This window comes from Bactrocera tryoni, chromosome 5 (assembly GCF_016617805.1).
Source record: "Bactrocera tryoni isolate S06 chromosome 5, CSIRO_BtryS06_freeze2, whole genome shotgun sequence".
Lineage (NCBI taxonomy): Eukaryota > Metazoa > Arthropoda > Insecta > Diptera > Tephritidae > Bactrocera > Bactrocera tryoni.
The window spans coordinates 30,540,602-30,553,958 of NC_052503.1; the positions used below are offsets into that span (position 1 = coordinate 30,540,602).

General features: G+C 41.4%; 1 protein-coding gene across 12 annotated transcripts in view; it reads left to right on the forward strand.

Moving 5' to 3' along the window:
• LOC120777061 (spectrin beta chain, non-erythrocytic 1) overlaps positions 1–11,856 on the forward strand; it is a 96,439-nt gene extending 84,583 nt beyond the window's left edge. For 10 of the 12 annotated variants that reach the window (XM_040108178.1, XM_040108183.1, XM_040108181.1 and 7 more), the window contains 6 exons: positions 6–5,886; positions 5,964–6,179; positions 6,242–6,383; positions 6,450–6,587; positions 6,862–7,281; positions 10,824–11,856. In XM_040108178.1, the coding sequence (XP_039964112.1) occupies positions 6–5,886; positions 5,964–6,179; positions 6,242–6,383; positions 6,450–6,587; positions 6,862–7,281; positions 10,824–11,074 (7,048 nt within the window). In that variant the 3' untranslated portion in view covers positions 11,075–11,856. The remainder of the gene's footprint in view (positions 1–5; positions 5,887–5,963; positions 6,180–6,241; positions 6,384–6,449; positions 6,588–6,861; positions 7,282–10,823) is intronic. The other 2 variants (XM_040108176.1, XM_040108186.1) reach the window with 2 other exon arrangements.
• Positions 11,857–13,357: the final 1,501 nt, after the last annotated feature.

Consider the following 13,357-nt stretch of genomic DNA (forward strand, 5'->3'; position numbering starts at 1 on the left):
TACAGAGATTCCTGGGAGAACCTGTTGCAATTATTAAATCAACGCGAGCAAAAATTGCACGCCGCCGGTGAAATACATCGTTTCCATCGTGATGTTGCCGAAGCGCTCTTCCGTATACAGGACAAAAATGCTGCGCTCTCCTCAGAGCTTGGCAAAGATTTGAACTCAGCTTTGGCGCTGCTGCGTAAACATGAAGGTTTCGAGAATGACCTCGTCGCATTGGAAGCACAATTGCAGGTGTTAGTTGAAGACTCAGTACGTCTACAAGCGAAATATCCTTCGAACGCCGCAGCAATCGCACAGAAACAAGATAAAGTTGTCGCCGCTTGGAATGACTTGAAAGAGCGTTCGGGTGCGCGCAGCGATCGTTTAGCCGCGAGCTCGGATTTGCAATCCTTCCTAACCGATGTGCGCGACATAATGTCGTGGTCGTCGAATTTACGTGCGGCGCTACAAGCTGAAGAGCATGTTAGCGACGCTGCTGGCGCCACAGCATTGAAGATCCAACATGATGCTATTTATGGTGAAATTGAGGCGCGTGAAGATAAATTCCGTTACTTGAATGAATTGAGCGATTCAATGGTGCAGACAGGACACTACGCTGCCGCCGAAGTTGAGGAAAAATGTTCAGCCATGTTGGACGAACGTCAAAAATTGCATGCCGCTTGGAATAAGAAAAAGATTATGTTGGAACAGAAAATCGATTTGTTCTGCTTCTTGCGCGATGCCAAACAGATCGATAATCTTTCGAGTTCACAACAAGCCGCACTCAGCAGTTCCGATTTCGGTCAAACCGTCGAGGATGTGCAGAACCAGATAAAGAAACACGATGAATTCGAGCGACTTATTCAGACCCAAGAGGAGAAGGTGGCCTTATTGCAGGAACATGGACGTAAATTGATAGAGCAGCGTCATTATGACAGCGCAAACATCCAAACCATCTTACAAGGTGTGTTGGCGCGTAGACAAAAGGTGAAAGATCTCTGCGCCGTGCGTCGTTACAAACTGGAAGATGCGCTACTGTATGCACAGTTCGTGCGCGATTGTGCCGAGGCTGAATCGTGGATAAACGAGAAGAAAAAGAAACTGGAGGCGGATGGCGCCGGTTATGCAGAAGTGTCCAACTTGGATGAGAAGATAAAGAAATTGCAAAAACACCAAGCATTCCAAGCCGAAGTTGCGGCCAATCAGGGACGCATACAAGAGATTCAAGAAACTGGTTTAATCCTCTTGACGAAGCAACATGAATCTTCGAAGGAGATAAAACTAGCCGTGGAACGTGTAGTTGCCGCTTGGAAGAGTCTACTCGAAGAGTTGGACAATCGCGGACGCGGTCTCGATGAAGCACAGGACATACTCGAGTTCAACAACCAGTTAGATAAAATTTCTGCTTGGATACGCGATAAGGAAATGATGATACAAGCCAGTGACACTGGTCGCGATCTGGAGCACTGCAATGCGCTCACACGCAAATTGGACGATGTCGATTCCGATATGCGCGTCGACGATCAACGTGTTAAGCACATCAACAACTTGGCCGACAAGCTTATCAACCAAGGCGAAGTACCAGCCGAAACGAAGAATATTGACAAACGTCGTCGCGATTTCAACAGCAAGTGGCGTGACCTACAAGGTGCACTCAGCGCTTACCGTGCGCTACTTGGCGAAGCAAATGAAATTCACGTCTTCAACCGCGATGCCGACGATACAGCCGATCGTATTGCCGAAAAAGCCTTGGCCATGAGCTCTGATGACACTGGACGTGATTTGGCAGCCGTCGAGACGCTGATACGTCGTGAAGATGCATTAGAGCGTGACATGTCGGCGGTTAAACAAAAAATAGGTGAACATGAGCTTGTTGCGAAGACGCTACTCAAACGTTATCCCGATCGCTCGAAGGTTATTGAGCATAAAATCGATGAATTGCGCGCATCTTGGCAAAACCTTGAAGATTTATCTATCAAACGACGCTCCATACTCAATGACGCCTATCTGGTGCACAAATTTGTATCCGACGTCAAAGAGCTGGAGCTTTGGGTTAACGACATGATCAAAAAGATGAACGCCGCTCAAGCGCCAATGACTATAAGTGATTGTGAGACACAGCTGGAGTTACATCAGGAACGCAAAGTGGAGATCGACGGGCGTGACAAGGCGTTCAAAGATTTGAAGGCGCACGGTGAAACACTCAGCGGTATGGAGAAACCTGCTAATGTCAAGCAATACTTAACGACTCTGGAAGAGCTACATAAGACATTGCACGAAGCGTGGAATGAACGCGCCAGAGATTTAACGGAGGCACATCAGCTGCACTTGTTCAAAGCACAGGTGGAGCAAGTCGAGATCTGGTTGGCCAACAAGGAAGCCTTCCTCAACAACGACGATTTGGGTGATTCATATCCCGCAGTAGAGCGTCTGATCAAGAAGCACGACGCATTTGAAAAGCTATTGGACTCAGATAATGTATCGGAATTGCAAAACTTTGCGCAAAGCATTTTGGAAGGTGATCCGAAAGACGGTGATGTGATTAGAGAAAAGTTGAATTATATCTTGCGTCGTAAGGAGAAGCTCAATGCCTTGTCGCTGGAACGTAAACAGAAGTTGTTACAGTCGCTGCAATTACACGAATTCCTACGCAGTCTCTACGAAATCGATCGTTGGTTGGTGCAAAAGATGCAAGTGGCTTTGGATGAGAACTATCGCGAACCAAACAACTTGCAGAGTAAAATACAAAAGCACACCACATTCGATAGTGAGCTATTAACGAATACATCACGTGTACAGGAGGTAATTAACGAGGGCGAGCGTCTCATCCGAGATGAACACTTTGCCAAAGAGGAAATCGCCCAACAACTCAAGATGCTGGAAAGTGATTGGAATAAATTGAAAGCCGCATCCAAGGAGAAGAGAGAGAAACTTAATCAAGCCTACGAGGCGCAAGCCTTCAATCGCAGTCTCGACGAATTCAATAACTGGATGGACGAAGTTGAGTCGCATTTGTCGAGTGAAGATTACGGCAAGGATTTGGCTACCGTTAATCATTTGATTAAGAAACACGAACGTCTCGAAGCCGATGTCACACACCACAACGAGTTGGCCGATCAAATCAAAGAAACCGATGAGAAATTCTTCCAAGCCGATCACTTCCTTAAGGACGAAATACACGATCGCGCTATGTCAGCCATTAAACGTTATCGTACTTTACACGAACCCATAGCCATACGTCGTGAAAATCTTGAAGATTCTTTGAGTCTGCAACAATTCTTGCGTGATGCTGAAGACGAACTGCAATGGCTTACTGAGAAGGAGGCGATCGCCAATTCACAAGATTTGGGTAGCAGTCTGATAGCGGTTCAAGTGCTACAGAAGAAGCATCAAGGACTTGAGGCAGAAATACTTTCACAAGAACCACTAATTAAGGCGTTACTACAACGGGGTCAGCAAATGATACGCGATGATCATTTCGCTAGCGAACAGGTGCAGTACAAATGCGACCTGCTGCAAAAGAAACTCGTCAATCTACGCGACATGGCCAGTATACGCCGTTTGCGTCTATTAGATGCCGTGGAGAGTCAAATGTTTTATGTCGAAGCAAATGAGGCGGAAGCTTGGATACGTGAAAAGCGCCCCATACTTGCTTCCAGCGATTATGGACGCGATGAGACTTCCGTGCAGTCACATCAGAAGAAACTCGAAGTTCTGCAACGCGAGCTAATTGCATTTAAGGCTTCGATTGAGAAGGTCAGCAAGCTGGCACATGGTTTAGTCGAACGTAATCACTTCGATAGCGCCAATATAACCACAAAGAATGACACAGTGAATAAACAATACGAGGAATTACTGCGTCTGGCTAAAGATCGTGAAGTGCGTTTAAGCGAAAGCAAGAAGTTGTTCGAGTACATGCGTGAGGCTGAAGATTTGCATGAATGGATTGCCGATCAAATGGCAGTTACGGCTTCTGAGGATTATGGCGAGGATGTGGAGCATGTGGAACAGTTGATATTGGTTTTTGAGTCCTTCGTCTCCAATTTGAATGCAAACGGTGCACGTGTACAAGCCTGTATTGATCACGCCGATGAACTTATTAAAGAAAATAATCCATACCGTGCTTCGATCAAAACCAAGCGAGATGAGACCAAACAACTGTGGGAAGAATTGAAGGATCTAGTCAATGCACGTCAAGATGCGCTGGCCGGTGCGAAACAAGTGCATGTCTACGATCGGGTTGCCGATGAAACGATTTCACTTATTAACGAGAAAGAGGCTTCACTTATCTCCGAGGATTACGGCCAAGATTTGGAGAGCATACAAGCTTTGAGTCGCAAACACTCCGTCTTCGAAGGAGAACTTATCGCCATTAAGGAACAGGTCGATGCCGTGCTTGTCGAAGCAACGAAGTTGGGCGAAATCTATCCCGATGCCAAGGAACATATCGAGGTCAAGCGCGACGAGACTGTTGAAGCTTGGACCGATCTGAAGGAGAAGACAAATGCACGCAAAGAAAAATTACAACAAGCCGAACATTTGCAGTCATACTTCGATGAATATCGTGATTTGATTGCCTGGATCAATGAAATGTTGGCAAAGATCACAGCGCCAGATTTGGCGACGACAGTGGCGGGCGCCGAGTCGTTGTTGGCCAGTGTGAAAGAACATCATGCCGAAATACATGCACGCGATGAGACTTTCACCAACTTCACAGCTAACGGACAGAAATTAATTAATGAGAAGCATTTCTTGGCGCATGAGATCGAAGAAAAGATACAAGTGCTGCAACAACGACACGAACTTCTCAAGAATACCCTGCAGCAACGCAAGGAAATTTACGAACTCAATTTGGACACACAAATCTTCCTCAAAGACGCTGAGATACTCGAAAACTGGATAATCAGTCGCGAACCATTGCTGAAGGATGCCAAACTGGGCGACTCCATACCGCAGGTTGAAGATTTGTTGCGCCGTCATCAGGACTTCGAGAAGACAGTCGCCGCGCAGGAGGAGAAATTCCAAGCTATCAAGCGCATTACATTGCTGGAGCAACGTTTCCGCAAGCAAGTCGAAAGCGAGAAACTAGCCAAGCAAAAAGAGAAAGAACGCTTAGAGAAGGAACGTCTGGAGATGTTGAAACAAAAGGAACTGCAGCGACTTAACGATGAGCGCCGACGCGCCGAAAAGCAATTGGAGAATCGTCAAAATGCCGCGGCACAGGAGAAGACACCCATCTTCTCATCGCCCATGGTCACCGTGAACACCAACAATGCGCCGCAATCTCCAGCAGTTGCTGTCACAACACCACTGCGTTCACCCTTCGACGAGGATCAGTACTCACTGCAGAAGAGCAGCTCCAGCAGTATGTTCGGTGATCGCTTACGTCGCGGCTCCGACACTAATGTTAAACGTGCCGAAAGCATGAAAGTGCAACAGAAGCAACCGAAACGTACACCATCGTTCACCACACGTCGACGTGCACAATCTTTCCGCAAGAATCAGAAGGGCGAAGGTTTCGATCTGCCACCAGTCGAAATACAAGGAATGCTGGAACGCAAACATGGCTTACAATCCGGTGGCAAGAAGGCGCCCGTACGCTCGTGGAAGCAATTCCATACAGTGCTGTGCGGCCAACTGCTGTGCTTCTTCAAAGATGAAAACGACTTTCTGCAACAGAAGACCGCCAATGCGCCCGTTAACATACTCGGCGCCAAATGTGAACGTGCCGAAGACTACACGAAGAAGAAGTATGTGTTCAGGCTAAAATTGCCCGATGGTTCTGAATTCCTCTTCGAGGCGCCATCATTGGAAATCATGAACGACTGGGTGCGTAAGATATCATTCCATGCTAGTCTGCCACCAAATCTACAGCTGCTGAGTTACGACGAATCCATGAAGGTATGTGCAGGAACTTTTATACAGCGGTATTTATCTACAATAATTTGCTACTTTTTATACTACTTTCACTTCTACAGCAACAGTCTAACAGTTTCCCAGACATCAAAATCGCCAGCGCTCAGATCGAGTCGCCGGTCAGTTCGCGCACTTCATCGCCCGACTCCCAACGACGTGCCATCTCGCGCAATGATTCGATTAATAGCGGTATGTCCACCAGTTCGGCGACGCCGCAAATGAATTTCCTGCAAAAACAAATGCAACAACAACAGCTGCAACAGCAACTACAGCAAAGGGTATGTACAAGAAATACACAGGTTGAAATTTTAAGTTTTAACTTTGATAATGTGCCCCACAGACGTCACCATCCTCACCAACGGCACCATTTGGTTTCGAACAGAAGCCACCAATACCACCACGCGGTGCGCCACCACCAGTACCAAACCGTCAGAGCACCGAGAATCTGGTCATGCTGCGAAATCGCAACAACTCCAGTAACGGTGAGTTGTTGTTGTAAGTTTTAACAGAATTTTGTGTGTAACGGTGTCTATTTTTTCCTTGAACAGATTTAAGCGAATCCAGCTTCGGCAGCAGCTCTTCACGTTTACAATCCGCCACGCTACCCGCAGGCCTTTCGGGCATACAAAACGGCTCAAATGACGACAACGTTGTGCTCAAGCGCAACAGTGAGGCTAGACAATCAGGTACCTAGGCGTAAACTATTACCAATTATTTCCACAACCCGTACATGTCCTCATCCAATTTCTTTTTTTTTTAATATATACATACATATATTTATCTAATGAAAACTCGATTGTCCCTTGTCTCCAGTATTATGAACCGTTTATATTTGAAAAATTACCCTAAAATTTATATTTGTACAACATATGTATGTAAATCAATTCATTCATGCGTTCATTCTTAAACGATTCACCCCAAAACCAAAAAAACAACAACAACAATAAATACGAATATTAGAAAATCCTCCACCTTTGCCTACAACCATGCCACCTGTAGGAAGCGCCCATGCTCACCATCCGCAAGTACAACAACGCATAAACGCCTTGAATGCAGCCGCAATGCAACAACCACAACAACAGCAACAACATCATCAACACCACCATCACCAACAACAACAACAGCAACAGTCGGAGCTACACCATTCGCCGAGCAATTATATGCGCAGTCAACAGCAGCTCATGTCGCGCACGCCCGTGGCCGGCGGCCGCACGGATGCCTCACGCAAATTCATTGAGGTCGAGTCTAGCGGTATTGGCAGCTCGCCGACGGTCACGGCCGCCAAGCGCACGGTGCATACAACAATTTCGACCAGCTCGAATTCAAGTGGCGGCAGCAGCAGCAACACCAACTCGAATGTCAACAATAATAACAACAACGGTAAACATGTGTTGCATACGAACCATACGGGTTCGAATGTATTATCGACAACAACAACAACAACTACTACTACAACGACGTCTAGTCGCACTGTGTGGCATTTCACAACCGATAACAACTCCATAAATAACCCGAGTTACATGGGCTTGAACAATAACGATGGAACCGGTTAGCAGTTACTCACTCTCATCCATTATTTACACACTAGCACTCATATACACACACTCTCTTTGCCCGCTAACACAACTTAACCGCATCTCAAATTCGTATTCCTATTTTCTTTCGTTCATGTTTTATAAGAATGATTTTTAATTTAAGTTTTTTTTTCATTAATTTATGTTGCATAGGCACTAACGTATTTGGTTTGAATGGTATTCGAGGTGTAAGCACAAGTTGAAGGAGAAAAGTGCTTTCTTGCTCTTACTTATCCCCTACTATGAGCAAAAAATAGTAAGACTTTGTTTGTAATTTTAAAATTCTTTATTTATTCTTCAAAATTTATGTGGTCGCGCTCAAAGTTATCGCCCTTAGCCCCAATACACGTGTGCTATTTGCCACAAATGTCAGCCCAGAAAAAAAAAAATATTTCGATGAATGAGTTTTCCCGCGAAATTTGAATTAAAAAGTCTTACTATTTTTTACCCACAGTAGTTTTCTATATTCTAGCATGATAGCTTACTTACTTATAAATACATTAATAAATTGTGGGAATTGAAAAAAAGCTTGAGAAATTCCGAAGTTTTCCCATAATTTCTTTGCTTTCAATATACCGTTATTGAAATATCTTGAATGTCAATCGGATGAACCGGATTCCTGGAGTTCAAATCAGCTATCTCAATGAGTCTATAGTTGGCTCAATGCTTTTTGTCCATAGATAAATCCTTAGATCTAAATATAGGAATTTTTGCCTTCTCAGGAAGGCCGATATGAAGTCTCTAAAAAAATTACATTGTTTTCCCTAAAGTAATTTAATCTTTAATAATGATTAATGGATCAATAACACATAAATGAATGAAATGCCGGCCGCGGGGAGCAGCTCGAACCCTAGTCTAACTACGACAGTCAGGTCAATGCAAAAGAAATATGCCCGAATTTTCCCAAAAAATATGTGGGGATTCAAGATCTAAGTTCCAATAATAAAATTATATAATTTAGACTAATATTTCGCAAATTGCATAAATGAGGTCGCAGCTTGGTCTTTCTAAAGAATAAAAATCGTCTGGCACGTTAAAATCATTTTCATGGTTTAGTAAAAGTCTCCGTCGCTGAAATTTGATTTCGAGAAGTCTTAAGAAGTTAAAAAGCCTTTAACTGTTTTCCATTTCCGTTCTTTAACGCCTTTTGTTTTCATTTATGAAACATCAAAATATGGGAATTTTATATGTCTATGTGATGTAGCCGGTTTCGGACCACCTGGACGAGGCTAAATCGTAGCTAAACAAAAGTCGTCGCTTGATCATTTTGAAACTCGTTAACTCAAAGTTTGAGTAATCGCTCTTTGACTTCCCTTACAACAATAAAAACCTTATAATGTTTCGAAAATCTGAGGAAACGTTGTCATCAAAACAAAAATAAGAGCCCCGTTCAGGATAAAATTTTTAAATTATATGATAGCTGCTTACGGTGTAGTGTGTACACGACACTCTTACGATTTGTACGGATACATAACGGAACAACTCTTCTGTATGAAAGTCATAATTCCTAGTGCTCGATGCTCAATAAGTAGGGTCCTAGTACTGAGTATTAAGTGTTTAAAAAGACAACAACAATAAGAAACAATTTGAAGCCAGCAATATTTAAAATACGGGCTTTTAGAAAACATCCCATCTTAAATATATGGGTAAAATAAAATGACTTGGACTTAAATTGAGAATAAAGATGTTGTTTACATTGCATCATTTTTTGGTGCAAAAACTTAAACTTAGGGGACCGTCTCAGTGTGACCCTCCGAATAATCGCTGATTTTCGCGATTTTTTTTTATGTTGAAATTAACTAATCGGTTCGGTTTTTTATGTAAATAGAACATTCATGACGAATACAAAATGATTTTTTTATATTTATTTGCTGGGTGTATAATAGTTAAATAAATTGTTAAAATAACGCGTAAAAAAGGTGCTGTACGATGTCCACGATTGCGGCCGCAATTTTGATCTAGAACAAAAATTTCAAAGAGATTATTAAGTAGGAAAGTCGATAACACGCTGTGGAAGGTTTTTTGAACAAAAAGTATCGATCTTGGCCTTTTTTCGACAGTTTTTCGTAGAAAAATAGGAATATTTCAAAAAAAGGCTTCCATAGTACGATAAAGAATGACGTTAAAAGTGTTCTCTCCAAATTGATATTTATTTTATTTATTTATATATTATAAGATTTTAGATATCTTCAAAACTCTTCCTCCGAGAGTGGAAACCGTTTTGGCAAACACCATCCTAAGAAAAACGCTTTTAAAGATTGGAGTCGCTCCGTTCCCCACTCTATTCCCGTTCTACAAGCAATGCTGTAGCGACCGTAATTATTTGAATTTCGATTTGAAATATTGAGAGAATGTTTATTACAGTGTATACTATCCGATAATGCAACAAAAAAATTAATTTTTTTTCGAAAATTTCACATTGAGGCGATCACTTAAGAGGGCATTTCTAAAAAAAATAACTTGGGGAAAAACGACACTCTAATATGCAGTATATATAGAAATATAGGAAAAACATAAATTATTCAAAATTCATCCTAGTAACAGCTCTAAAGCTTATAGCTGCCGAATGCGATTTTTTTGGTGTTCGAATCCGAAGACATTTGGGTCTATGTAACCTCAAAGAACAAAAATTATATTACAAAACTATTCAGAAACTACTTTATGCTGCTACAAAACAACAACAACAGTTTTTTATGTTTCGCGTACAGTAGCGAGAAAAATCGAAACGAACTGAACCGGTGAAGAATTATAACTTTAGGCGAAAAGTTAAAAGAAAGAACATTTGAGGAATTCTTAATGTAGCGAGGACAACAACAACTAAACATACTACAAATACTTATAGCTCTACTCCAGATTATTTAATACAAATAAACAAAGTCACTGACACCTTTGAAAAAGCCTCCACTTCTTTTTCTTAAATTATACATTTTTTCAAATATCTGCATTATACACATATGTACATATGTATGTATGCAATTTAATTTTTAAGCGAATCATGCATGCACTCTTTGTATTTATGTATGTCTGTGTGTGTATTCTTTCTTGCATGTCTTTTACTTCAGGACCAGCGTTTAAGTCGGTTAAACTCAGCCGTTCTTATTTGCGCACTAGTCTGCAGACTAACTATGGTTTTGGTAAAGCTTAGCTCTTGGTTTAAACACTTTTAAAATTGTTTGCTAGAGTCTTTAGTAAGCTGTGTGCGCTTCTCTTATCGTTTCTACGCTTTCTGTTTATTAATGCATGGATTTTGCTTGAACTTTCTGCTTTTCTTTTTTATACAACTACCACACTTTCAATATACTAATGTTGTATTTGTATTTTTTTCCTTTTTTTTTGTTATTCCCTCAGGCTGGGGCACATCACGCTTTGAGGGCAATCGGCCAGTTTCATTGCAACCGGACTCCATAAGCTTCTCACGCGTTTCGGCGGAAAGCTCCAGCGAAAGCGAGGCGCAATCAATCTCCTCCGTATCCGGCGTTAAAGGCAGCAAAAGCAAAGAGGAACGACGCAGCGGCATGTTCCGCATATTCGGCCGCAAAGGTGGCGACAAGGAAAAAGAAAAGGATAAACGTCGCTCCAACCAGGCACCATGGAATTAAACGAATAATTTCACAAAAGTAAAACAATTGTAAATTATATGCAAAATGCATGAAACGAACGAGCGTTACATGAACTACACACACACTCATATATACATACATATATACAGACAACAGTAACGAGCGAAAGAAAAATTATGAATAATTATAAATTGGTAGCATTGCATACATACAGATGTATGTGCGCATGCGCAGCTCCAACCGGCATTAATATGCAATATACAATAGTAAATGGAAACTCCGTGCAAACATACTTGTGTGTGTGTGTTTGTATTTGTATTTCATGATATGGCCGAGTTAACCAGTTTTGCCGGTGGAAGAAGAGAAAATTTATTTATTTTATAACTTTAACTTTTATGAAAAAATATTAACGTTGTTATTTTATATATATATACATACATACCACTTACATACTACATATATATAAATATATTTTCTAATTAATAAACCCTTTTAAGTCAGCAAGTTTTCTATTATTCTATTATTAAAAGTATGCAAAAACAAAAATGTCAAAAAAATGTCTAATTTAGTTGAAAATACATAAGTACGTTGTCGTATTGTACACCTTTTTCGCACTTTGGCTTTCCACATAGCAAAAAGCGTAATTTCCGCAAGAAAACAAAAGAAATCTAAGAATTCTATGAAAAGTGTTTAGTATAAAGTACATTACATTTACATGTATTGCTTGTAAAAGTTTAAATATTTCAAACAAGCCACTTAAATGTCGATTATTTATGTTTGAGAGAAATATACACACATTTGAAAACGTATTGTAATTTAAATCACAAGCATTAATTATTATTTCGTTATGAAAGCAAAGCCGTAAAGCGTCAATTCCGCTTATAACAAGAGGGTAAAGGTACGATGCTCACAATTATTTGAAATAACGGTGCAAATAAATACGAAGAAGCAACGAACGGGTGATCCAAGTAAAGGTACTTTTTTCGATAGCCTTTTTTGACAGATGACGCGTGAGTAGTGTCAAGCTGTCATGCTATTTTTATTCAGTATTCTTTGGCATTTAATCATGGAGACACGCTGGAACAATGTTAACAAATCGTTCAACTTTATTACGAAAATTCACATTCTGTAAGTGAGAAGTGTTTCGCGCGCTTCGCTCAATTTATGGCCAACATAATCGGTCTGCTAAGCGTACTATTCGCAACACTATCACCCATTGTTCAGCCTTGGAACCCATTTCTGGCTAAATGGGTACGTAAACAAGCAAAATTGCCGAATTCGGGACGTAGAGCAACCTGAAGAGATTCAAGAGCTGCCATTTCATCCAGAAAAAAAACGGTTTGGTGTGGTTTAGAGACCGGTGGAATTATCGGTCTATATTTCTTAAAAATGACGCCGGTGAGAACAAAACTGTCAGTGGCGATCGTTATCGCGCTATGATAACCGACTATTTGATGCCTGAAATTGAAGCCCGTGATCACGGAGACTTTCAACAAAACAGCACCATAGGATATTTCACACCGTTAGACTTTTTCCTGTGGGGATATGTAAAGTCTAAAGTCGTATGCAGACAATTCCGCCTCGATTCGGGTCTTGAAACAAAACATTATGCGTGTCATTCGATAATTACCAGTCGAATTGCTCGAACGAGTTATCGAAAATTGGACTCAACGGATGCCAGGGATGTTAGAGATAATCTTCAAATACCAAAGAATGTTCTTTCGAATGATAATAAACATTCCCCATTAAATTTGAAGTTTCAGCATTTTGCTTTTAAGTAGGGAGTCTCGAAATGGGTAACCCTTTATAAGTCAAAGGTTAACTTGTAACAAGTTGCATTAGGATATCTAAATTTTTACTAAAATCATTTGTCGAATCACGTCGAAAGTACGGACACACGGAAAATAATTTGCTTCGTCTTTCTGATATACGAAGGCAGCACCCGATAGCGTCATCTTCCCAAGATGCATTTACTATCCTAGATGACTACTGTTCCTCCTTCAATGTCGACCGTCCGAGTTTCAACGTGAACGCAAGTGGATAGTTTTGATTAGACACGTCTAGGTGCCCCGAAAAGGGCTAGAATGGGGGATACAAAAAACCACAATCTTGACGAGCTTCTCAAAAGATCGCCTGGGTCTTACCCCACGTCGTCGCGTTTGCTAACTCCGAACAACAAGCGCTACCGTGAGACCACTTTAAAGCAATGAAGGTGTTTAAGGTAAATCCCATGACTGCTAACGTAACGTGGATTGACTTTATACAGCTTAAGACCAAATTCTTATCACTCTCGTACATCCATCTCGTTTATTTTTATAAATT